General features: G+C 45.5%; 1 protein-coding gene across 7 annotated transcripts in view; it reads right to left on the minus strand.

Moving 5' to 3' along the window:
• The window catches only part of CHD3 (chromodomain helicase DNA binding protein 3), a 1,560,957-nt gene that overhangs the window by 102,650 nt on the left and 1,430,883 nt on the right, over positions 1 to 27,424 (minus strand). For 4 of the 7 annotated variants that reach the window (XM_085639025.1, XM_085639024.1, XM_085639023.1 and 1 more), the window contains one exon: positions 2,041 to 2,237. In XM_085639025.1, the coding sequence (XP_085495151.1) occupies positions 2,041 to 2,237 (197 nt within the window). The remainder of the gene's footprint in view (positions 1 to 2,040; positions 2,238 to 27,424) is intronic. The other 3 variants (XM_085639027.1, XM_085639026.1, XM_085639021.1) reach the window with 1 other exon arrangement.

Below are 27,424 nucleotides of genomic sequence, written 5' to 3' on the forward strand. Positions count from 1 at the left end.
TTTATTAACCGCACAATAAATAAAATAAAGATTTTGTCACCTCTGTGAGATTTGGGTGAGGAAGGGAGAAGGGTCTGCTGCTGACCCAGTCATGATTCTTTAGCCATCACTGCAGGTCTTTTGGACTTCCCTCTAATAGCTGGACCAGCTCGGAGAGATTGCCTGATGCTGTGCCCAATGGGACTTCAGGTCCCACAGCAGAGCCCACACATGCCAACAAGCATGCTTTACCAGTAGGATGCAGGAGGTAGGGAGACCTGACAACCTCAAATGTAGTCTAACCAAAATCCAGGATAGAAGTGAAACATTGAAATCATAGTCTGAATATTCTGGCCTTGCCACTCAGGTAGATTTGCATGGGATTGCAATGTTTCCAGAATGGCTCAGATGAAAAGAAGCATCTTAAGAGGGATTCAGGTCAGACTTCAGCAGGCTGATAGTGAACCCCAATAAATGCAGAAGGTCCACCACAGTCTGAGGATGGGTGATGACTGCTTGGGTGAGCCTGCCTTCAACAGTCAGTCATTGAGTTAGAGGACAACTGAGACCCCTGGCATCGCAATTGGACTGCAATCACCACCATACATTTTAGGATATCCAAGAGCCAAGAGACCCTGCAAGGCCAAAGGAGGAAAGTGCTTGTGGCCCACTGTCAACCACAGGACGGGTATATGGAAATATGCTTCCTGCAAATCCAGTGTGACATCCAGTCTCTGGGCTGAATTCATGTTTACCTCTACAAAAAGAACAGAAATAGATCAAGATTTTTTCACCAAGATTCCGTGACTCCTGTGTATTACTAATGTACACTCCAGTAATTACAGGTTGGATAATTTATGTGGCCTATATTAATTATGATATCTGGGCATAATCAATGATGGAAATGTGAAGTTTCTAAAAAAGATTAATGATATTATCAATGATAACACATGTGTAGATAATGGACACTCCTCTCCTGTATGTGCCTCTATAAAACTGTAATACCTATTAAACCAGTTTCTAGGTTTTAGCTTGGACTATGTATTTTTCCTTACGTTTTGGCATGGAGATGTTATTTTAGCTACGGGCTGCTCAGCTGCCCAGTGAAGGCCTGCCAAGTTGAGGTACAGAGTGAGAAGTAGTAATTTCAATAGTAAAGTGTTATGTGCCCTTTCAACTTCATGTCTCAACAAGCCCATTTAACAGCTTCAATTCCTCTGAAGCTTTGATTTCAGCAGTGCACAATAGTATTTGTTTTTACCATTTTGGATATCTCATTGGATGAGTTCATGCAAAACAAATATATATATAATAAATGTTTTTTCGCTTGATGCTAGACAAAATGCTAAACAATTCCTGCTTACACATGTTCGCTGATGACGAAGGAGGTGTTGATGCCAATAAGCCTATAGGTGACCAGAGGTCTAAAACAGGAGAACTCTGCAAAATATGGGTGGTGTGGTGTCAACATCGAGCCATTCCTGTTAAAGAGGTGATGATTCTCGTCATCTTATGGAGGACAAAATCCGTTGTTATCAGAACAAGGCATACACCGGGGAGCACTAGAAAGGCGCAGCTTCTATTGTTATGTGTCCACGCCCCCACTTCTAAGTGAACCCAGGCATGAAACATTCCGATTGTCAATGAATAATCAGCTTCATCAACTTCTGAATGAACACATCAGTCTCCAATTCAGTCATTTCTGGGAAGAGAAAGGGGACTAAATGGATCCACAGGGTGACACCATTTTGAATGAAGTGAATAATACTCTCACTGATTGATAATAAGAAATATTAGATGCCAGCCAGCAACATTATGCTAATGTTCATGCTTGCATAGCAACTTTCCATGCCAAATGAGCACAACATTAAGACTTCGGGAATGAAGTTTTTAAAAGGGATGACATAAATTTCAGCATTGACAAGAACGTTTCGGCACAAAAAAGTACATACATTGATAAAAGCAGGTGAACAAACAGATTCTAAAACAGTCAATCAGATGAAATGGAAACAAGGAAAGAAAAACAGCAAAACTCAAGGGGCCATGTAGGCTCAGCGTTTACCTTTGTGCAAGACTGCATTGGCCGGCTTATTGCCAGCAAGTGATTCCTTGGATAGGTGCTGATGGCTCTCAGCGAGGCATTCCACTTCTGCAAAGCGTGCATTCAAAGCCATGGCTGGGTGAGTGGGATCCTGGGTCATGTTCAAGTATGCAGCTCTGCGCAACTGCTCCTCAATGACCAGGGCCTGTTCCAGGAGCTGCAGCATTAGAGAAGGGAAGCATGAATAATGCAACTTCTGGCTCGGGAAATAATTGGTTTGCTATCAAGTGCCCAATGGGGGACAGCTAATAATGTACTTGGCAGTCATTCTTCGAACACATGGATATTGACAAAAGCATTACTAGAATCTCAACAGGTTATATTATTTTCCAATTTCTTTCTTGAACCTTCAATAACACTTACAGGCAACATTGCAGAATGAGCCCTAGAGTCTGCTCCAATAAAGCATCAACTCAGTAAAATATACATGAAGGAATAATCAGAATGATCGGCTGAATGCACAGCGAAATGAAAATATGCACTGCAACTTCCATGTCCCAGCATAGCTTGTGCTGCCAGTTGCCTCACTGACTGAGTTATTTTTTATGGAACCCATGTATTAAAGAGTACTTACCGTTACCAAAATGGAAAGACCAATGAGGTGAGAGGGTAGTTTATGACTTCAGTGAAGATACCTATGACATAGAACTAGAGCTGCAAGTAGCATTTCATTCCACATCGTAGTACCTTCAACAATAGTCAAAGTAAAGTACAAAAGAATAGGAAGGATAGCTTACAAAAAAACTACTCTCTCCATGTCCAGCAAGACAAGAAAAACTGGAAAGAGATTTAACTGTGAAACAGGACCTCTTTATGAGAGATTCCTTAGAGCAGCCTGACCAAGTATCGAATCAGCTCTAGAATCTGGACTTTGACCGCAATCGTGGTGCAAGTATGAAGAGACTTCCAAGCAGCTGCTCTACACAAGTATAACACAGGGGGATTTCTCAATCATGTCGCTGCACCTAGGTTTGTTGGCTAATTGATACGACAAGGAATGCACAAGCCTATTCATCTAGAAATGAACTGTTTTGATGTAGCAAAACCAGTTCAAAGTGGCTTGTAATCCATGAAGAGCTGGTCAGATTTCCTTACAGATTATTCAACTTCTTGCACCACCAACAGAAAGACTGCTTGGCTAGAGGATTTAGGGGTAGTGTAGTCTTTATGCTCAATCGTTGATCGATAGATACCCCTGACTTCTAAGCATTGTTGCAGGCATCTCCTGTGAAGCCTTCAATTCAGGACAATGAAAATGCAGGAGGCGATCGACCACAGCAGGATAGGCATCTGGCAAGCCGTTATAGAAAAAGGCTCTTGAAAGGGGAGACATTTCTGAAAAGTGGCAGGCAGTCTTTCCCCTAAAGGATAAGCCCCTTTCTATGCAAGGTGACCATAGGCAACTTTACATTTGTTGTGTATTTTTAAAAGTTGATATGAATGTCTAAACATTTAGGTATAGCTATTGTTGATTTCAAATCTGGCCGAAATTTCTCTAACATATTAACTTTGATTAGCCAGTCTTTAAGATAAGGCTGGTGACATTTGAAAGTGGTGGGGGTGTAAAACAATTGTGGTACTTCACTGTGGCAAGCGAGAGTAGCGAGCGAGCCTGAACCACCTACGGAGGTGGGGGGTTCAGGGGGGTTCTCCCCCCGAGAAATGTTTGAAAAATGAGTGGGAAAATGGTGCATTTTCAAGCAAATTTGAGAAAGCAGGAAGGTGTCAACCACTCTGAGGTCTGATGACAAGGCACCCGAGTCAGACAGCAGGCAAAGCACTGCAAACAGCACGAGTCCTTGAGCAAACCAACTTAAACAGACAGCTCGAACATGATGTCACCCACTCTGTGGCACAATACTGCATCACTGCTAGAGAGACCCTGCATTTTGGTTTTCAGCGGGGGTCTATGGCACATCCCAGCTATTACATGTATCCCTACTTCCACACCTTTATTGATTCATACCGCCCTCCTGTATCCCATTACCTCTGTGCCTAACTACACCTCACAACTGATCCTTTTTTCCATACCTGTGCCTGGTGCCATTTTCTTCTCTTTTTGCAATCACAAAAGCAATCAATTTCTCTACATTCCCACAATAATCAGTATTAAAACTAAGTTATCAGTTACAAAAAGACACGTTTTCATAATTATTACATAATCGCAATTCATATAAGCAAAAACGTCTTACAGTTCATCAAATTTTTGTATAAACCACTTTAACACTCTTGATACAAGGAAAGAAGGGTAATTATAAGGTTGCTTTTTGTCAAGCAATATTCTGTACACCATTCTTTTCACGAATATTAAGCGTCATTACTGATAGAGAAAAGACACGTCGATCCCAGCTAATTTCTTTTTACTACAACAGTCAGGTTTGTTTTGGCAACAGCATAAGCATTACCAAGATATTTGACATCAAAAGTACAGCGCTTAGAAAGAGAAGCCCCTAATAATTATGGCACTGTCAAGCTGTAATCTTTTAAGTACGAGCAACATGTACAGGATTTTTCCTAATCTCGACATCAAGAAATCCTCACTCTTTGAAAAGGCGGAGGTGGTAGCAAATTACTTAGGAAAAAGGTAAACGTAACTCAAATGTCTGGGGTAAAGAAAGGGAATTCACTTCTCTTTCCATCCACATTTCAACTGCAAGGCGAAAATCCATTTGGAAAGAAACGCACATCCCCTTACATGCAGAATACCCTAAACGGCGGGACTCTGAACTACCCGACACACCTGACAGAGTTCGACTGTAGACAAAAAATGTCACTTAGGTATGTCTTCCTCGCCCCTGCTCGTGCTTGAGGCAGCTGCATAACTCAAAGTATGCAGCGTTAGTACACGTTTCTCTCAACTCTGAGCACAATGAGATAGATATTCTGCTGGCACTTGCGAGAGCCTTTCTAGCAAAAGAACAAGCACTATCGTGTGAGTGTGTGTGCAATATAATGGAGAGCATGGGGGCAACAGGGTTAAATAAAAAAACAGATGTAAAATCGAGCGACATACTCTTCCATGCTCTTATAACCACGCTGACCCCACATGGTCAGAATATTGTTTTGGTATGTATAAACCAGAAGTGAAGTGCAGATAAGAATGATTGAGGGAAGATTGTGTATGTATGTAATAGGAATACAGTCTCTCAGGCCAAACAGAGGGGGTTCCAAAACAGTAGGTGATGCAATCTCCCTCCATACTTTCACCCCAAACCATGCTATGGATACGATTTCTTTGTTTCAGCCCCAGTGAGAATGCACAAGAGACGGGGACATATTTCCAGTAAAGCAGGTTTTCCGGCCTAGACTGGATTTCCTACAGTACAACACATAAAAGGCATTGATGATAAACGAGGCCGCCCAAGTCCACGTGGGCCTGGGTGAACAAGGAAGGCAACAGAAGAATAAATTATAGAAGCAACCACATGTCTTCCATGTGCTATTTGAAAGAGCAGACATGGCGCTGCTGTGTAGAATCCATTGCGTTTATTAATGAGGAAAGACATCAGGTGCCAAGTGTATGCGTTGTTGTTTTCGGGAAAACAAATAACATGTTCTTTTCTGCGACCAAAACACAGAACAGTAAGACCCCTTCGCCATGAACAAATGATGTTCTGACAGAATGGTAATCTACCGCCAGGGTAGATTTATGGGACAGGTATGAGTAAATTAAAGTGAAGGGGAGATCTATATATAATTTATTTTTTAAAGTAAAACTTACCTTTCTCTGTGACCGCGCTGCCGCCTCAGCTCCTGACGCTCTGGAGTCGTGGCGCGTTGTAGGCAGCCTTCCTCCTCCTGCTCCTCTAAGCCAATCACAATGCTGCAATGGCAGCGTTTTGATTGGTGAGGCGCAGCGGAGAGCGCCCCAGCCGGGCCATTTTCTCTGTGTACGCTGCATGCATTTTCTATGGAGACAACATTCAATATTTTTTACTTTTGAACCATTTGTTGGCTAACATGAGATCTAAAAGCAATCTGAATTCCTGCTTGGGGTGTTTTTGTATTATCTTCAATAGAGCCTTTTCATTTCTGAGAGGAGCAGTCTCTATTGTGGGTTTCTGAAGCAGCCTCTTTCCCAAATAAGTGGAGCAGATGTTTTGGAGAAGGCTTCACAGGAATGGACCGTCGGAGAGTCTTGTATTCAAGTTTGCCTTTGACGTCCTGAGGCCTGCCCTATTATGGATGTGCAAACTGGGCTTAGTACAACCCCTTCAGCACCTGAATCTCCATAGTGATGATAGTAAGCAGTTACAGGCTTCTCAGGGAAGTAGCATGGACTTTGCAAATTAAAAACTCAACACTCACCCAGCAGCACAATAACAGATTGTACAATCCAGTGCTTTACTTTGGAATAATACTTTATTACACACTCTTAAAATGGAATACTACACAGGAAATACTAACAGGTACAACTAAAGGAACTTGAACTAGGGCTACTGCATACCCTTTCCTTTTACCTTGGTGTTGCTCCTCTGTTAAGACCAGGCAAGTTCACCGTAGGATTAGAGTGGCTAGTCAGCACGAATGAAGGCTCAGGTGCAAATTACCCTTTTTGAACATAAGCCACGCTCCGTTCACTACAGTCCCATTTAAAGTCTCACTAGCGGCAGGTCTTTGTGTTCATATAGTGGCAGGCAGAGAATCAGCAGCATGTGCTTATACTCACTTTAACCTACGGGTGGAGACAGGCAGTTGGGTGGGTCAGCTTCAGGGAAGACACAGCCGGTGGTCCACCCCCCCTGAATGGGGTGGTCACTGTGACATGATGGACAGCCGCTGGCACGCTTCTTGATCGTGGTGCTGGGAACCACTCTAGGCTCGCTTGTCAATCACTGCAGCACAGTCGGTCACACTACTTGGCATAGCGGCGAGGTCAGATGCACTCAAGTATATAAAAAAGGGAATGCTCAGCCAGTGGTATTTTCTCTAGACCGCATTTCAGTCTATCTTTATTTTGCACACAATGCAACTTTAGTTTGGACCCAGTGTTAGGAATGGGGGTCTGCAATTGGCAGAGGTAGGTACCTTTGTCCAAGTAGGGATCCGTCTTCCTAGTCAGGATAAGGCAGTTACACTCCTAGGATAACCCCTACTCACCCCCTTGGTAGCTTGGCTTATCTCAGAGGCAGTGTGAAAAGAATTTGCACATAACCAACAGTAATACAGTGAAGACACTAGAAAAGGACACCACACCAGTTTAGAAATATATCCAATATTTTTATATATCCAAAACAAGACCAACAACGATAAAAATCCACCATACAGTTCTCAGAAATCTTCAATAATCAAATATATTCTTGAAATACAGTTCCTTGAAGTCAATAGCTCTATCTGGAGCTATTACAGCATCGTGAACAACAAATCTAAACAGTTCTGGCTGATCACGGCATTGCGAGCCAGCTATGGTGTCGGGAAGACCCGCAAAACAGTACATTTTAATAATGTAGGGCGATGATGAGCCCCGAAGGGCCGGCGTCCGCAGGCGTCGGTTCCGGAGGTCGGTGCAGGAGTCATCGGGCCCTTGAAGTCACACGTGTTGCAGATCAAACTCCTTGTGGCTGAAATCGAGAAGCCGGCATCGGTAGGCATCGGGTGCTGCGGTGCAAAGTTCAGGGGTGCAGCGTGTGGTGCCCTCAGGTCACGGTGCAGGCAGCGGCTGAGTGACAGTCATCCAGCAGCGTCAGTGAGACCAGGGCTGTGGTGTGAAGTGGTGTGGTGCAAAGTGGTGCGGTGCTCGTAGCGGTGCTGGCAGGTCACGGTGCAAGCAGCGGCGGCGTCGTTGCTTAAGCACTGTTGTCGGCTGACGAACTGGAGTCGATGGCGCTGGCGGGCCAAGGCTGCAGTGCGGGATGAGGACGGACCGTCCTGTAACTTACGAGCAGTGCCCTCGAACCATGGTGCAAGCAGCGGCATCGATGTTGGCGTGGAGTGTCATCGTCGGGATACCAAGGGGCGTCGCGAAGCGGTGTGAAGTGAAGTGCCCAAAGGTCATGGTGCAAGCAGCGGCTCAGTGATTGGGTCAGGTGGCATCGTCGTTGAGACCAGGGTTGCGGTGCGGCATGCGGCAGTGCCCTCTCCGGTGCCTTCAGGACATGGAGTCAGCAGCGGCGTCGTAGACGGTGTCAGGTTGCTTTTTCTTCTGTTGCAGCACAAAACACACAGTCCCCAGTGCTGATGGCAGAAGAACTTGAAGTATTTGCTGTTCCTGAGACTTCTTGAACAGGGGCAAGCTCTACCTCAAGCCCTTTGAGAAACTCACAAACAAAAGGAAGTTTCAGAAAGTTCAGTCCAGACCTTACACTGCCCAAGACAGAAGCAGCCACTGCAGGCCAACACAGCAAAGCACACAGCAAAGTGGTAGTCCCTCCTCACAGCTTCTCCAGCTCTTCTTCTTGGCAGACTTCTTGGTTCCAAAGGAGTATTCCTTTGTCCTCTCAGGCAGAAGGTGTCTGTGCTTAGTCCAAACCAGTTCTTTCCTCTCTGGCCCAGCTTCCTGGCAGGGGGTGGAGACAGCATTGTGGAATGCAGACCAGGCCCATTCAGGTGCAAGGAAATCTCCTCCCACTACTCTAAATGCAGCCCAGGTCTCTTCAGCCAAGCCCTGACCCATCAGACTCTCTGGAGCGACTGCACATTCCCAGCCCGTCACTCCAAAGCCAGACAGTCAATCCACATCCTAGCTGAGGCACACAGGATGGCTAAGCAAGAGAACACCTACTTACTAAAAGTGATATTTTCAAACACAGAATGTAAAAATCACCTTTACTAAAAGGTGCATCTTAAGATTCTGAGTTCAGGCACACTAAACTTTATTTTCCTACCTGGTCCCAATGGGAAGTTATATTGATAAGATGTTATAAATTAATTCCCATACTTTCCTATGGGCCAGATAGCCTTTCAATGGTGATAAACGAAATTTGTAGTATTTCACTATCAGGACATGCCACACACTTCAGGGCATGTCTTACCTATCACATACACTTCACCCTGCCCACAGGGGTTCCTTGGGCCTACCTTAGGGGTGACTTACATGTAAGAAAGGGGAAGGTTAGGGCCTGGGAAGTGGGTGCACTTGCCAAGTCGACATGGCAGTTACAAACTGCACGTAGACCCTGCAGTGGCAGGTCTGAGTTACCTCTTCAGGGCTACTCATGTGGGTGGCACAATCAGTGTTGCAAGCCCGCTAGCAGCATTTGATTTACAGGCCCTGGGCACACACCATGTACTGTACTAGGAACTGACTAGTAAATCAAATGGCCAATCATGGAATCACTAATACATAACAGCAATATACAACAGGAGCACTTTCTGAACAGCAGTGAAAAAGCGCGCAGAGACACTAAACCAACAAAAACAGAGTCAAAACAGAGTCAAAACTGGGAAGTCAGAAAGGAAAAAGACAGGGGAAACACGCCAAAAGATGCTAAGTCTAACACCCAGCCATAGGCAAATCAGTCTTGGCCCAGCTCCAATAGGAGCAGCCTAGCCCAAACTGCCAGGCCTGGTCCTCCCTGAACTGGAAGATAAAGGAGCTTTGAGATATGCCCATGTATTTATCACTAACGTATCACTAATCCATAATGAAACTAAGTGTAAAGTGGGGGAGTGCTGACAGTATCGTTAGTCAAAGCATATTGATATGGAGCAATGGTATTTTTTGATTGCTGAGGACTGTGGCACTCACAGCATGATTTTGTGTAACTTATATGAAACACACTTCCTGAGCTTGTGTTACTTCGGTTGTATTGTATTGTATCATATTTATAGCACTTCTTACCCCTGATAATCCACAGAGCACTGATTTGCAGTGGGCTTCTGGTACCTTTTTGTAGTGCATGGTTATTCATGTGTCAAATGTTATTTGGTTTATACAAGAGGAACTGGATGGTGGGCATGAGGTTCCAAGGCGTGCTTAAAAAATGCTGAGGTGAACATCACTGCTTGTAATCATGAGGTGTAGCTGACAATGTGAGAATATAAACTCAAGCTTACCATTTCAGGAGTGATCAGTACTCTAAAGCTGAGACAATCTCAGAATGCTGAGCATGGGAATTGGTGTCAAACATCAGGGTTATATGGAGTACAATGACTATTTCAGTGACAGCTATTAATTGAAAGGTCTTAAAGCGTGGTGACAACACAAATCCATAGCCATTCCTATCAGTGTTTCTAGGAAAATCAAAGTATTGTATTTAAACCACAGTATGGGCTATGAAGAAATGAGGCATAAAGTCAAAGAAGCTGGGCATGGGGGGGGGGGGGTCTCTCGGAAAACTGCATGAGTTTCTTGGTTTTTAGTAGCTCAATATTTTCACTTACCAGAAACATCACTACAGAAAAGGTCGGAGACCCCTGATATGGAGAGTTCTTTCCTTTGCATCTTTAGGGTCTTTAAATAAAGTCCTACGTACCATTGATTCATTAAGATGAAATACTGAATGCACTTTGGGAATAAAGCATGGATTTGCATTTAGGATGATTTTGTTGTCCCTGGATTGCAAATTCATTTCTTTGATAGTGAGGGCTTGAATCTCACTTATACGCCTTGTTGATGTAAGAGCAAGTAGTATGGGTGTCTTTCAGTCTAAATATTTTATATTTCTCTTATGAATGGGTTTAAATGATGTTTCATTAATTGTGATAATATTGTATTAAGCTGCCAAGGAATATGATGTTTTCTAACAGAAAGAAGAGCCTTAAAAAGACATTTCCTGAGTTCTTTGACAATGATGAGGTTTGCCATATGTGTGGTTGTGTGTGTGGTTGTGGTTTAAACCCCTGCAGCCCACTAACCTCATGGAGCCACAACCACACACAACCACAACCACACACACAACCACACACACAACCACATACGCACACACACAACCACACACACAACCACAACCACACACACAACCACACATATGGCAAACCTCATCATGCTCATTAAGCGCCCGCGATCACTTTCACTTTTGCCCGCGATCACTTTCGCGGCGCCCCTTTGATGTTCTCGTTCAAAGAACATCAAATATCAAAGAACATGTTGTTGTGTTAATGCTTTGCTGCGCCCGTTTGACTTACAATGTGCTTTCTCTTTCCACAAACTCGATGTTTGTGTTCCTTTATTTTGATATGCTTTTAGTATTACTGGCACACACAACCACAGCCACACACACAGCCACACACACACACACAACCACACACATACACACAACCACACCCACACACAACCACACACACACACAACCACAACCACACACACAACCACACACACAACCACAACTACACACACAAACACACAACCACACCCACAACCACACCCACACACAACCACACAGCCAACCACACACACAACCACACACAACCACACACACAACTACACACACACAACCACACACACACAACCACATCCACACACACAACCACACACATACAACCACACACACAACCAACCACAACCACACCCAATCACACCCACACCCAACCACACCCACAACCACACAACCACACACACACACAGCCACAGACACAACCACACACAACCACAATCACACACAACCACACACACACACACACAACCACACACACACACACAAGACACACAACCACACACAACCACACACACACCCAACCACACACACAACCACACACAACCACACACGCAACCACACACACAACCATACTCACACACAACCACACACACAACCACAACCACATACACAACCACACACACAACCACACACACAACCACAACCACACAACTAACCACACACACACATGACCACAGACACACACACACACAACCACACACACACACCCAACCACACACCCACAACCACACCCGCACCCACAACCACACCCACACACAACCACACACAACCACAACCACACACACAACCACAACCACACACGCACACACACAACCATACACACAACCACACACACACACAACCATACACACAACCATACACACAACCACACACACCCGCACACACACAACCACACCCAACCGCACATACACAACCACACCCAACCACACACACAACCACACACACAACCACACAACCACAACCACACACAACTACACACAACCACACACAACTACACACAACCACTCACACCCAACTGCACACACCCTACCGCACACACAACCACACACACAACCACAACCACGCACAACTACATACAACCACACACAGAACCACACAAGCACACACACCCACAACCACACACAAACACACACACAGACACACACAACCACACAAACACACACACACAACCACACACACACAACCACACACACACACAACCACAACCACAGACAACCACAACCACACAAACAACCACACACACAACCACAACCACACACACAACCACACACACACACACACACACACACAACCACACACACACACAACCACACACAACCACACACACAACCACACACACACACAACCACACACACAACCACACACACACACAACCACAACCACACACACAACCACATACAACCACACACACAAACACACACAACCACACACAACCACACACACAACCACAATCACACACATAGCCACACACAACCACACATACAACCACACACACACAACCACACACACAACCACACACGCAACCACACACACAACCACACACACACACAACCACACACACAACCACACACACACAACCACACACACAACCACACACACACACAACCACACACAACCACACCAAGCATTGGCATAGCCAATAGGTCTCGCCTTTGGGACCTTATAAGTGTTTAGCCACGCAACAGTTGATGTGGTTGCACTAAGGATATTGTTCTGCATAACTAAATACTTAGAAGGTCCCAAAAGCGAGACCTATTGGCTATGCCAATGCTTGTTTCACTTGTTACCACTGTGTGGGCATTGAGTGTACCTCATTAGTACCAGTTTTATACCCAAATATAGCAATAAGGAGCAGTAAGATGACCAGTGAACCTTTGCAAAAGGCCTTCCACTGCACTGCAACTTGTGCTGCTGCTCTTTTAGTAACTTTTGAAACGTCTGACACAAAATGTTAGTTTTAAAAAAATCTGAAGAATATGCAGCAGATTATGGACTATGTAGAAAATCTATAATAATACGAAAATCGCAGCAGCAATACAATTGCATAATTCCAGTGGCCCTGTCTTTGAGACATGCTGGTGAAATTTCAGGGGTCTTGCACTTTTTATCATGCTGGGAAGTGAAAGCTGCAACTGTCCCTCAATTTTTCATGACCATCAAACCTTTTGAGAAGACATAATCAATGACAGGGATGGATCTTACTGACTTCCTTGTTGATTCCTTAAAGTCATATAGGAAACATTCAGTGGGTATCTAATTTTTCTAATCCTCTTTCAAGCAGTAGGTGAAGACTGCCTATGTCAAATGATGGTTAAATAGCCGCAGGTGGAGTATGTGGAGCAGACAGAGGGGTAACATAGTCATCCCATTCCGGCACACATTGGATGGTAGGTCCCCGGGAATTTCACCTTCCTCCTCCATCAGAGTACATGTCATCATGTGTGGGAGGTAGAAAGGTCTTGTTTCACAGTTGGAATATGAAGTCTGGGATAGTAGTTGTTGAGATGGTACTTGGCATACGAGGTGTCGACAGGTGAGTATGGGTTTCAATTCCTGGCGATGTTGTTTGCACTGGAAATTGTTTGTAATAATCGGCTGCCATTAATCTCAAGTCTTTTATCAATGCTCTTGGCACCTGCATCATATGTTCATCCTCATAATGGTATCCTGCTTCTAAGGAGTCGCATTTATAGTGTTCCTGGATGACTTCTATGCCCTCGCCTTCTATATACCTTGTTGAAATGGTGGTTGTTCAGCAAAGGAATATTCACATTTCATGTACTGATTATTTTCAACATTGTCTATATTTGAGGTTAGATTGCATGGAGGTGTAAGCAGCTACGTATGGGCCATCATCAACATCAGATGATTCAGAGTCTAGAAGTGCCTAGGTGACAAAAGTCTTACTTGGACATTTGTGTTCTGGGAAACAGGGCACAGGAATTCCCTTGTCTGAGAATTGGTGCAGAACTCGGTCCTGTTTTTTGATGAGTGAAGACTTCCACAGTGGTACAGTAGGACAATGCTAGTCACTACCTGGGGGGGGGGGGGGGGGGGGGCTAGCTTTTGGGATATTGGTGGCCTGCGTGTACTTGAAAATCGTAGCCCAGCCGCTTAGATATCCTTCATACTGACCCACTGTGAGCACAATTACACTATTTATATATATTATTTACACAGGGTATGCCATTCTTCATACTTGTGTTACGCCCGGTGGGTCTCAAACCGTTTTTGAACACCGACTCACCAACTACACCTCCCAGACACCCTTGGGCTTAGCATGCCCTGCAGGTGAATTGCTGGCTACGATCAGGCCCCGCCCTTACTTTGACAGCAGGCACCTACACTTCAGGAAGTATTTAAGCCACTCCTGACCACGGTATCAGTGTACCAAGCAGCAGGGAGTGGACGGACGTAGGTGTTCCGATGTGGTGAGCCTTTTGATGAAGTAAGGAGCGGGATGGGGTCTTGGACCTGGCACCGATTTGTTATTTACGGAGGATTTTTCATTGTATTCCACGCAATAATGGATGGTGCGGGGGGGATAAACAGGTGTTTTATTAGCCCGACGACGAGTCCTTTGATGCCATGAAGCGATGAGTGGTAGTTGGGGGATTTGTGTGAACGGCTATTTGCTACTGCCAAGTAATATCAGTCATATATATCTTTAGTATATGAGATAAACAGTCTGAATTATATTTCTGTTGATCATATGTAGTCCTGAACCAGTGGTGGGCTGGGGGCTCTTCATGTGTCGTGTTTTTTGTCTTGATATTATCGCTGGTTTGATGTACTGTTATAACGGGATGTTTTTGGCCCTCATTCAAAAACTGCTGGTGCACCTACCCTCGTATCTCTAAGAGCTAGCACAGTCGAACACTATGCATGGTGATACGTTGGGGCACTATTTGAATTATGAACTTCTACTTTGCGATATCCTTGAATAAGCTTTGGGGCTACTATGTGCAGGCGGTCCTTGACGAGCTCGGGGCCCATGCACACATACAGTATCGCCAGATGCATCCCTAGCCGTTAACCATGCAACTACTCGAAACCCTTATTTAGAAATGCTGTTGTGCTTGGAAACCTAGTACAACAGCCTTAGGTGTGCCTTGAATGAAAAATAACGTTCCTGGTGTTTGTTTTACCCTGAGTGTTGCTCTGCTTATCATTGTTGTTTACTTTATGTTGTCCTTCCTCTTTATGTATCCCTCTTTGTTAGTGTGTGACTACGAAGACCACTCCTCCGTTGACCGACTCCCCTAAGGTCTAGGGTAAGGAGTTGGTGTTTTTTAACTTTTGTCACTAGTAATCTTAGTTGACATAATCTATAGTGTTGGACGCAGAATCCCAAAATCCATATAAGAAGGTTCTATGGCTAAATATGTACTGCATGGACGATTGGAGTTTTCTTCACCATAGATATTATGAGTTAGTGTTACTCCACCTTACTTGAGAAGTTTTTTTTTATTTTATTACCCACTCACATGATGTTCCCTATTAATTGCACGTGTTGGGTGGGGAATATAAGCATGTAAGGACGCCTGTGGCATATCTGTGTTTCACACACCAGTATATTCTCACTTACCTGTCTCTATGTATTAGGATTTCCAATATGTAGGTGCATGATGAATTGCGTATAGGAGTATTCCAGGTAGGATTCACTTGGGTATATCTGAGGTGTACTCCCCCACAGTAGTATGTAGGGGGCCACAGATAGCATTACTGTAGGGATCTGAAAGCCCTGATGAATGCCCCAGACCTTTTAGGCTTCCAGTGTGGACAGAAACATGTTTGCAGACTGTAAGATAGACTAGAGACATTATTCTCTCAAGGTTCCGTAATTGGATTTGTTTTTAGCATACCTCAGGTTCTCATTAATAAAGGTGATAACTGAGGCACCTGAAGGTATTTTTAATTAGGGTGGAACCCGATTTTATCTTGCAAGTTTTATGTAAGAACTCCCTCCTACCACCAAGTGTTCACGGAGGTTGAGTCCGCCCTGATAGTACCACTTACCAGGGTGGGGAGAGGATGCCTATGATGAAGCATGACACAATATTGTGTGTGAGGCATCCTCTTCCACTAAGGATGACCTGCAGCATACAATCTCCATACCCAACTGTTGTTTTCTTGCATTTTATGTTGGTAAAGGCAACCCACTTCTTTTGTGTTTGTAGTATTGTGCTTGGGGGCAGTAGAGTTGCCTTGTCGCACTCTGACTCTCTCTTTAGTGGTCTGTGCGATGCATGGCAACAAGGCTTTTAGATTGATTTTGTATCCTGAATTCTGCCACCCTTCACAGGTATCTATACCCTGCTCCCTATATCATATTTCCAAAAACATTTCAGGCCAGGGACTGAGTCCCAGGGACTTAAAATGGCTTCCACCACATCTTTGTTGAAGTGGTGGCAGCCAATCAGACCGAATCTTCAAATCTGTTCAATGTGCTTTCTGGACCAAGATCTAGCTTTCTGCTAAAGGTAGTATAATTCCTTTCAGCTGTTTTGAGAGTGGCTGTGTCCAGTTTTCCTATGGAACATTGCAAGGGGAAAAAGTGTTTTAGGGAATGCCCCTTTTCTCTGCCCCCGCTTGATAGATTAACCCAAAACGTTCCAGGAAAGAGCTGAGGGGGAAAAGATCTTTTTGAAGAATGTTTCATTGTGATCCGTCAAACAACGCCAAAGATAGAAGAAAACCAAAATTTCAATTCCAATGGTAATGCGGTCCTAAAACTGTAACTATATATCATGTATGAATAAAGAGTGCCAGTGTCCATATGACAAAGAGCACCCTTTAGGGGCCTAGCAGGTAGATATTTTTTCCTGAATATAGCTTTTAGATTTGAATAAAAATACTCACTTGAAGTTTACATTGTAGTATCTTTGTTTCAAAAGATATTGAAAATTTATACCAGAAAGGAAAATATGTAGGGCCTAATTTAGATTTCAGGGGACGGGTTACTCTGTCACAACAGTGAAGGATATCCATGTCCGCTGAAATATAAATCCCATAATATCTTATGTGATTTATAATTCGGCAGTCGGTATATCCGACACCAGAGCCAGTTCTGTTTTTTACAGAATGACTAGTAATAGAACTTTCCAATGCCCAAATCTACCCAGCCAAGGAGGCAGGCAGGTTGTTTATGATTTCAATAAAGATTCCTACAATGCAGAACCAGGACTATAAGTAAGTAAACTTTTATTTTACTTCGTAAGATCTTCATTCATAGCCATAAATGCTTGAAAAGAGTAGCATGCGAAATTAAAATAATAGAAATCATCTGTTGGGCAGTAGAAAAAACTATGAAAATAAGAACATTAAAACTGCCTTTCGATAATAGGTTCTAGATCACTTAAACAAGTTTTGAAGTGTTTTCTGAATCCACCCTAGCATCATCCTGTGTGTCCAAGTATCGGCAGTAATGTATAATAAATGTATACACAGTTGTTTTTCAAATGTCAGAAACTGGAACATTTCTGAGACATTCTGTCATAGCTGCTTTAGCCCTTGCGGAGTGCTGAGGTCTATCTGGGAGAGGTTTTTATTTTCGAAATGATAGCAGGTAGTGATGCAAGCAACTATTCATCTAGCAACCGACTGCTTAGAAGTTGCAAAATCCTTTCTGAGTTTGCCTTTTGTTAAGAAGAGCTGATTGGATTTTCTAAAGGTTTTAGTTGTCAATGTGGAAACGAAGTACCCTCCTTGCATTTAATTAGTGAAAGGACTGATAAGCAGGTATGAAGGTATTTGGGAAGAAGGTGGGTAGTTTATGGTTTGATTGATATTAAGCACAGGAACGATAACTAGGAGGAAAGAAAGATGTGTCCTGATCACTACTAAGTTACAGTGGGATAAATTGTAAGGTTAGCTGGAAAAGACAGCATGCATCTTGCTCACTCTTCAAGTAGAAGTGATGGCTAATAGGAAGGTTGCTTCCAATGAAAGCTGCAGCAATGCAGCTTTGTGAATAGGCTTGAATGAAAGGTCCCTTAATTTTGATATAACTAGATCCAGTTCCCACTGAGGAGAAGGTGTATGGACTGGTGGGTATACGTTCTGAAGTCTTTAATTACTGGCACCATGAAAAACGAAATCTGCTTTGGAGATCTCTTTTATGCCGTGATAAGATGCCATATGCACCTTAATAGATGAAAACCGAAGCTTAGACTGTGTCGAGTGCAGGAGATAAGGCAGTAAAATGTCCTCTTGACAGCCAATACGATTGTAACCATTGCCTTGGCACTACAAACAGAAACGCGCTAAATGCAGAATTACTCGTCTTGCATAATTACATGTAATCTCGGGGAATTCTGAGGCAATTCTACCTGATTACACTACACTGAAATATGTGAGTTACACCCACCCCTACTATATAGGTATAACTTTTGCACACTGACATCAGTTGCTTCCGAGACTGTCCGTGCCTCCAAACGTGGAGCCCCAAAAGCAAACTGAGAGACCAGTGTGCAGTTTCCTAGACTTAGGATCTTATTGATGTGCAATAAGTGCAATGATCTCCAAAGTCCGAGATCACTGCACCGATTCCGACGCAAGTTCTGCTGTGCGGCTGTAAGGATCCACGCATCTCCCCGGATCGTCGAATCGCATCGAGGTACCAAGTCTGTCACATCGTTGGGGGATCTAGTAAGAAACCGACGAATCACCTCCCCACGCAGTAGGAAACCAACGCATCACCTCCTCTCCAGTAAGGAACCGATGCATCACCTCCCCTGCGCAGCGGTAAGGAACTGACGCATCACCTGCCCTGGAGCAAGAAACCGACGCATCACCTTCCCTGAGTGTAAGGTACCAACGCATCACCTTCCCTGCAGCCCATTTTTGTATGTGTTCATGACGCATCCAAGGTACTTTGTGTGAAAAGTGTTGCATCTGCAATTTGCTTTGAACTGAACTATTGCTATGATCTGAAAGTCATATTTGTATTACTATGTTGTAGATTTTTGCCATTTGGTCTTGTTTTGGTTTAGATAAAGATTACTTTTTTTCTAAACTAGTGTGGTGTCCATTTGTAGTTTTTTCACTGTATTACTGTATGTGTTCACAAATGCTTTATACACTCCCTCTGAAATAAGCCTGTCTGCTCATGCCAAGCTACCAAGTGGGTGAGTAGGGGTTATTTTAGAAGTGTATCCCCCTTACCCTTACTAGATGCAAGGGTCCCTATTTGGACAAAGGTACCTACCTCTGCCAACTAGAGACCCTCATTTCTAACACAACCTATGATTATTTAAATCAGGTTTGGTCCGGAAACTGTAAAAGGGATGATAAAGCCTAAAAGTACCCCTTATCTGTGCTCAAAGAACAAGTTACTTACCTTCGGTAACAATATATCTGTAAGAAACATTAGTTTGTTATAGATCCTTGGAATATTACCCCCAGGCGTCAGACTGGATCCAGAAAGTTTTTCGTCAGCAGTACCTCTGATGGAGCAAGGACTCGTTTATATGAGACTCGCTTGGACTCAATCCACTCATTTTAACTTATTAATATGAATTATTAATTGTGTCTTGTGATTAATCCTTGCACATTATAGTTACATAAATAAGACAGGGAAGCTTGCCTATGTGTTTTCTAACCATTAATACAGACAGCGGGCTAAAAGCACGGCTCTAACAGGGAAAACATTACTGCGCATGCGTCAATTGCATCTACGTAATATGACGTTTAACAGCTTTGGAGGGAATTTCTCGCGCATGAGCAGAATGCACTAACATGGCGTCTTCAAGACCCACATGCATGGCACCTGCTTTGCTATTTAAAAAACGCTTTATTCATTAAGAGCTAATGCAGGGAAAGTACTAATGAATAAAGGGAAATAGAGTAGAGATAGGTGGTATACAGTGAAATCATTTATTTCTTGAATTCATATTTTCTCTATTGACCTTTTATTAGTTCGTATTTTGGGCCTTCTTGCCATAACCCGAGAGATTGATTGAAAGCCTTCTGCTCATGTGTGACCTCTACTTCCCCTGGAAGAATGATCCCATGTTTGGACCACATCCAAGGCCATCGACGGCTAAACCCTGGTAACTCGGATGTCAGAAGTGCAGTGGCTGAAGTCATATGAACATTATTGATAAAAATGTTTCAACTATGAATAAACTCAGGTGGGAATAAAGTCAAATGCATATTAATAAGGGGATGGGTTTGGGAACAAGGAAAAGTGCTACACCCCTTACCTGTCCAATCAGGATTCGTATTTTTACGATATTGCAATCTTAGGGAGTGGTACATGAATCCCAAAAGGTATAATTAAGGTAGTTTAGTTAGTGTGTGTGTGTGTGATCCTGAGAGAATGCTGAGAGGGAAGATGCTGTCGGAGTTATTGATGATGCTGATGAGATGGTGAAGAAGATTCAATTAGAGAATTTCCTATTCTAAAGCAATTGATTAGAAGAAGATCGCGGAAGAATCTCGAGGAGGAAGAAAGTGTCAGAGAGGGGTGCGACGTGTTTGGCGGTCTAGAGAGGTTCACTGTCCCATCCTGAAGTCTTTGTCCCTGATCTTTCCTGGGGACCCTTACCAGCCTTTTGGCCAGGGGGTTGGTCTTCACACCATCTGTGGTAACTATAAAATTTGTATATTTCCTGCATGTACTGCTGTCTCTATCCTCTCCTTTCTGAGCAACGTCAATCTATTGAATTTATGAGAGTATTTGAATTGATTGAATCTTCCTCCCTAATGATTAAAGGTATCCGTGGTGTATTTGAATGGTTCACTCACATTTAAACTTTAGATAAAGGTTTTGAAAACTTCCTGAGTCAGTGGTTATTATTATAGATGAATTATTTACAAGAAAGGTTATGTGCATCATCACCATCAACTAGTTCCAACTAATTTGGTTCATCGACCAAATGGAAATAACTTATTGATCAGTGATAAACAAACACCCCAGCTGTTAACCAGGTGAATTAGAGTGTATGTGTTATTGATGGGCCCAGGTGAATATATGGTATTGGAGTATCTGTTGTTGGTGCGCCGCTGGATCACCTCTGCGCGTTCGAAGGTGGCATCAGTCGGCTCCGCGTCTGTCGTTGGCGTGGTGGTCGCCGGGATGACATTGCGGTAACTACTTAGATGCCGCCCTCGCGTGCTGACGTCAGTTCTGTACACGACTTTCCACGCCAGAAACGCAGAGCCATGCAAGACACTGACCACTGGTGCACAAAACTAGGGCCCTAAAAGGATGTCCTTAACCCTAGAAATCAGTTCGCAGAATGGGGAGGATGAGTGGGGCGGTAAGGAATCTATAACTAACTAATGTTTCTTACAGATATATCTTTACCGAAGGTAAGTAACTTGTTAATCTGAAAGAAAAACGTTAGTTATAGATTCCTTACCTTAGAATAGATGCCCCAGCAATACCAACCCCGGAGTGGGTCTGCGAACCAAGATCACACCAAAAAGTCCTGGAGAACAGACCTCCAACAAAGCAGTCTCTTCGGACTTGATTGTCAAGGCAGTAGTGTTTGGTAAAGGGGTGCAACAAAGCCCAAGTAGCTGCCTGACAAATGTCATTCAGAGGAACTCCACGTCCCAAAGCAGTAGTAACGGCTGTTGCTCTGGTGGAATGGGCGCGCAGCCCCACTGGGGGCTCCTTCTTTGCCAGAGAATAACAGGCTTTGATACACAAAACGATCCATTGGGAGATAGTCCGCTTGTGTACGGCCCAACCTTTTTTGGCGCCCACATAGCCAACAAAGAGTTGGCCATCCACCCAGAACTGTTTTGTGCGATCCAGATAAAAGGAAAGCGCACGTTTTGGGTCCAGACGGTGGAGCCTCTACTCCTCTTTAGAAGGAGGCGGAAAGAAGGTGGGCAAAGTAATGGTCTGCCCGATGTGGAAGGCAGTGATAACCTTGGGCAGGCTTGGAGGAAAGGGCCTGGAGCTCACTCACATGTCTGGCAGATCTGATGGCTACCAGGACAGCAGTTTTAAGCGTCAGAAGCCTTAAAGGACAGTTGTGAAGCGGCTCAAAGGGAGCACACATTAAAAAGGTTAAGACCAGATTCAAGTCCCACTGAGGCATAACAAAGGGGATAGGAGGAAAGAGATGAGTTATACCTTTCAAGAAACGATTAACAACCGGAGACTTGAAAAGAAAAGGCTGATCGGGAAGCCGAAGGAAGGCAGAGATGACCGAAAGATAGCCTTTGATAGTGCCCAGAGCAGAGCCCTGCTGGGCTAAAGAAATAAGGAACAAGAGAACTTCAGAAAGAGGGGCAGAAAGGGGATCGAGAGCCTTCGCTGTGCACCATGCCACAAACTTTTTCTACCGGCAGGCGTGTACCGTCTTAGTGGAGGGACGCCTGGCTGCCAAAATTACATCGCAAACTGCAGGAGGCAGGTCAAAAGACGTAAACTGACGCTGCTCAGCCTCCAGGCACGGAGGTGGATGATGGACAGGTTAGGGTGGAGGACCGTCCCCTGGTGCAGCGACAGAAGATCCTCCCGGAAGAGGCAGTCTGATCGGAGGATCGATGGCCATGTTAAGCAGCTCGGGATACCAGACTCTTCGTGCCCAATCCGGAGCCACAAGAATGACTTGGGCCCAGTGGTGCCTGATCTTGTTCAGCACTTTGGGCAGAAGTGGTATAGGCGGAAAGGCGTATAACAGACAGCAACTCTACTCGCAATGAAAAGCATCACCTAGAGAGTGCCGCCTTGGAAATTCCAACGCACAGAATTACTAACATTGCGCATTCTCTCTCCCCACTTTCGAAAGAGACATTGCACCACCTCCAAGTGAAGACGCCATTCGTGATTCATCATGCACCTGCGTTCATCCGCCCTGGCGTTCAGGGAACCTGCCAGGTGTTGAACCACCAGGGATATGCCCTGATGTTCCAGCCATGTCCAGAGGCGGAGGGCCTCCTGATATAGGGTCCATGACCCCACCCCACCCTGTTTGTTGCAGTACCACATGGAGGTGGAGTTGTCCGTGAACACCTGCAGTACTCTTCCCCGGACAGAGGGAAGAAATGCCTTGAGTGCAAGATGAATTGCCGAAGATCCAGAAGGTTGATGTGGAGCCCACACTCCGCCGGAGACCAGAGGCCTCTGATCTCCCCCTCTCCCATGTGGCCGCCCCATCCCAGAAGGGATGCATCCGTCACCACTGTGTTCTCTGGTTGGGGAAGGGAGAGGGATCTGCCGTTGACCCAATCCTGGTTCGTGAGCCATTACTGAATTGTCGAGCAGTGCCCTCTGAGATCTGGACGCAATCGGACAGATTTCCCTGATACTGCGCTCACTGGAACTTCAGGTCCCACTGCAGAGCCCGCATATGCCACCTGGCCTGACTGACCAGCAGGATGCAGGAGGCCATGAGGTCCAGCAGCTTCAAGGTCAACCGGGCCGAAACCCGGGATAGAGGCTGAAAGATCGGAATCATTGCCCGAATATCCCGGACTCACTGTTCGGGAGGATAAACCCGAAACCGCGGTGTGTCCAGAACTGCTTCAATGAAGGGGATCTTCTGAGAGGGAGTCAGGTGTGACTTTGGCACATTGAAGGAGAACCCTAGCGAATGCAGGAGGTCGGCTGTAGTCTGAAGGTGGGAGAAGACTGCCTGGGGCGAGCCTGCCTTCAACAGCCAGTCGTCGAGATAGGAGAAGACTGGAACCCCTGATCTGCGCAGATGAGCTGAGACCACCGCCATCACTTTTGTGAATACCCGAGGAGCGCTGGTAAGGCCAAAGGGGAGCACGGTAAACTGAAAATGCTCATGGCCTACAGTGAACCGGTTGACGTTCCTGAGATCTAAGATAGGACGCAGGCCCTTGTCCTTCTTGGGTACCAGAAAGTAGTGAGAATAGCAAACACGACCTACTTCTTGGGCAGGAATGCGCTCGATGGCTCCCTTGGCCAAGAGAACCAAAACTTTTTTTTGGAGAAGTGCCAGGTGATCCTCCAACATACGGTGGTATTGAGGTGTGTAGGAGAGTAGGATCTGCACCCTATCTTGCCCCCACCTTTTTTCTGATGTTTACACTGGTTTCTGGCTATAGTCTGGCTGGGACCCTGCTAATCAGGGCCCCAGCCTCTCTGTTCTCTTTAAACAACTTGGAGTGGATATTAGATGCACTAGTGAAGGGATACTGTGGTACCTTATGAGCCCCTAGTATATGGTACCTTAGGTACCAAGGGCATAGGTACTTCACAGGCCTACCAGGGGCTGAAGCATGTGTTATGCCCTCCCCCCTGGGAAGCAGACTAAATCTGACGCCACAGGCCTGCTACTGCGGCCTGGGTGAGGTAGTGCTAGCACTCCTCACTGAGATATAGGTTCACTATATCTCTACCTGCACACACATATAAACCTATCAGTCACCCCTAAGGCAGGCCCTATCAATCCTGAGGGCAGGGTGGTTGGTTTCCATGTGAGGGGTGCCTCTGCCTGAGCAGGGCCCCTCTGCAGCTCTCAGAGTCCATTCTCTGTGGCTGTTTGTGGATGCGGTTAAACCATATACTCTTAAGTGCATTATAACCTCGGGGTTAATGCTAACTTTGAGATGGCTGCATCAAAACATGTTGTGTTTGGTGTCAAACGCTTTGGAATCATACCCCCACAACTGGTGTGGGAGTATGATCCCACCCTTCAAGAGGGATAGACATGTACCCACTGTGGAAACACGGTAGAATCCTGAAGAGCCCTGGCATCACAAAATGGATGCCACCAGTCACAGACACTGGGCTGCCCTCCTGCTGCTGACCGAAACTCGCAGTGGAGGAGGCCCAACAATAGGCATCCTGTCACAGGGAGGTGTAACCACCTCCCAGACAGGATTTAGTGTATTGGAGCTGGGTGGGAGCACTCCGAGAGTGCTTTGAAGTCCGGCACTGGGGGAGCAGTAGGCTCCTTTGTGCATATGCCAGCTCTAACCGGTTCAGTGGCTACCTGCCCCTGCTCTGGCGCGAAACTGGACAAAGGGAAGTGGGTGTAGCCACCCACTCCCCTGACCCTCCCATAGAAGGGGTCATAGAGCTAGCCCCTCCCTTCCTTCTAGTATAAGTTAGGGAACCCTTGCCATTGCAAACTAGATATCCCTGGACGACGCTCTGAAGAAGAATCCTGGACCTTCAACGTTCCACTACCTCTGGAAGACTGAAGAATCTCCCTTGGAGTCAATGAGTGACTCCCCTGCTTGGCAGGCACCAAAACTTTGAATCAACAGTCGCAAACTTTCCCGCTCCCGCCGGAGTCCGAAGTCCCTGCAGCCCGGGAAGTGGATTTCCTGACTTCTCCAAGGCCATCGTGATTCCCCAGCGAAGCTGAGGCAAGTGGACCCCACGAGTGATGAGGAACCGCAATACATGGGTAACGGGGACTATTTTCAAGTGCAACCCCCTCACGACGTACTACGAACGTGTGGTCCAAGCCTCCAGCAGGATTTCCACCAAAGATCAGAGGCCTACCTTGTCCCGAGTGACCGTGGGCTCCAGTTGAGTGAATCCTCCCAAGGCGTCTTCGCGATCCCTTGCCGGTTGGCTTGTGGGTCCCCAGAAGACTTTTCTACAAAACCAAAGGGCTCCCCTGGTTGCTCCAGGCCTGCCCTGACTTACCTTTGCTGGATGAGTCCCTCAGACCTTGCTGTTCTGCACCGCTGACTTTTTACACTTTCCACGAGACTTGCTGTTACCAAGGCTTGTTGGCTCCAATCTGGTCACCGACACCGCAGTAAGCTGTAGACTTCGTGGGACACGCTGAATCCAGCTCCTGGTCATCATCGACGCCTCCTGGACCTCGTGGCTGAAGAGTCAAGACACCCATGATCACCTGAAATCACCCGATGACTGTGGGCATCCAGCTTCCTTGCCCCGGGTCACTGCCAAGTGACTTTGAACACTGTCTCCTCTGCTTTCAGGTCTTCCTTCTTCTGAATCCAGCCTTGGATTCCACCGGACACTCCTCCTGTCTCCACAAGCAGCAAGTCTTCTTTGGTTCCCATTGAAAAGGACGCCGCGACCCGACACCAAAAGACACCTATGCACCCGGCTTCCATGGGTGAGGTAACTCCAGCACTATGGTGCTCCTGTGTGTGTTGGCTCTAGAACTACTTACTCTGTAAGTGACTTGCTTGTAGACTCTCCCGAAGTATCCTAAAACTTTAAAATTCCAACTGCGACTTGCTTCATTGAAGTCTATTGGGATCCGCGGCTGTGTTCTCACACTGCATGCATCTCCCGTGGGTCCTTTACTTACCTGCCTTGGGTGGATCAGTGAGGCCCCAGCGCTTTTGAAGGCCCTAGGCCTTGTCCCTTCTCAAGTTGATATTCCTAAACCTCTTTTTTAGTATAAGGTCTGGTACGCCCTTAGGGCCCCAGCCATATTTGTGCTTAACTTGTTGTGAAACGTTGATTTGTGCATATGTTCCTGACTTCTAATCTCATAAAGAGATTAGTAGAGTGTGTCTAGTAATAAATACATATATATTTTATATATATGCCTGTGTGGTGTCCTTTCATTTAGTAATTCAAGAGATTAAAAGGTAAAACAAGCTGCTTTACATTCCTCTAAAGACTTAGCCTGAAGGCTGCTATCCACAGCTACCACTAGGCTAGCTTTCTTTAAAAGGTTGTCTTAAACCTATCTACCATAAGAGTCGAATTGTACTGGTGCAAGGTGGCTACTTTAACTAGTGACCAGCATATACCAGGCCAACTTCTCACAAGGTGGCATGGCTGGAGGATTAGCCTCGAAGGGGAGGGAGTAGCCCCTTCAGACTATTTGCAAAACCCACCTGTCCGAAGTGATGGTACGCCAGTGGGGGAGGAGATGGCGATTCCTGCCACCCACTGGCGTTTGATGGGCCTGAAAGGTCAGACTAGGAGGGTTTGGAGGCTGCAGCAGAGTAGGGGTTTGTGGACTGGCCCGCCCGCTGACCCCCTGAACCACGGCGTTGGTTCCCACATCCCCGGCCACACAAAGTTTGGGAAACTTGCTGCAGCCTGTGGCTCTGGGCGGGATATAGTGGGGCACCCCTTCCGTAGGCACGAAAGGGGTGAAAAACAGACTGCGCTGGGTGGCTGGAGAGGCCCAAGGACTTGGCCGTAGCCAGTGAGTCCTTGAAACGCTCTAGAGCGTTGTCCACTTTGTCACCAAAAAGGCGACAGCCATCAAAGGGTATGTCCATCAAGGAGTTCTGGACATCCCCCGAAAGCCAGTCGATCTCATCCAGGTGTAGTGACGAAGGGCTACAGATGTGAAAATCATCCTGC

Source organism: Triturus cristatus, chromosome 12, assembly GCF_964204655.1.
Source record: "Triturus cristatus chromosome 12, aTriCri1.1, whole genome shotgun sequence".
NCBI classification, from domain to species: domain Eukaryota; kingdom Metazoa; phylum Chordata; class Amphibia; order Caudata; family Salamandridae; genus Triturus; species Triturus cristatus.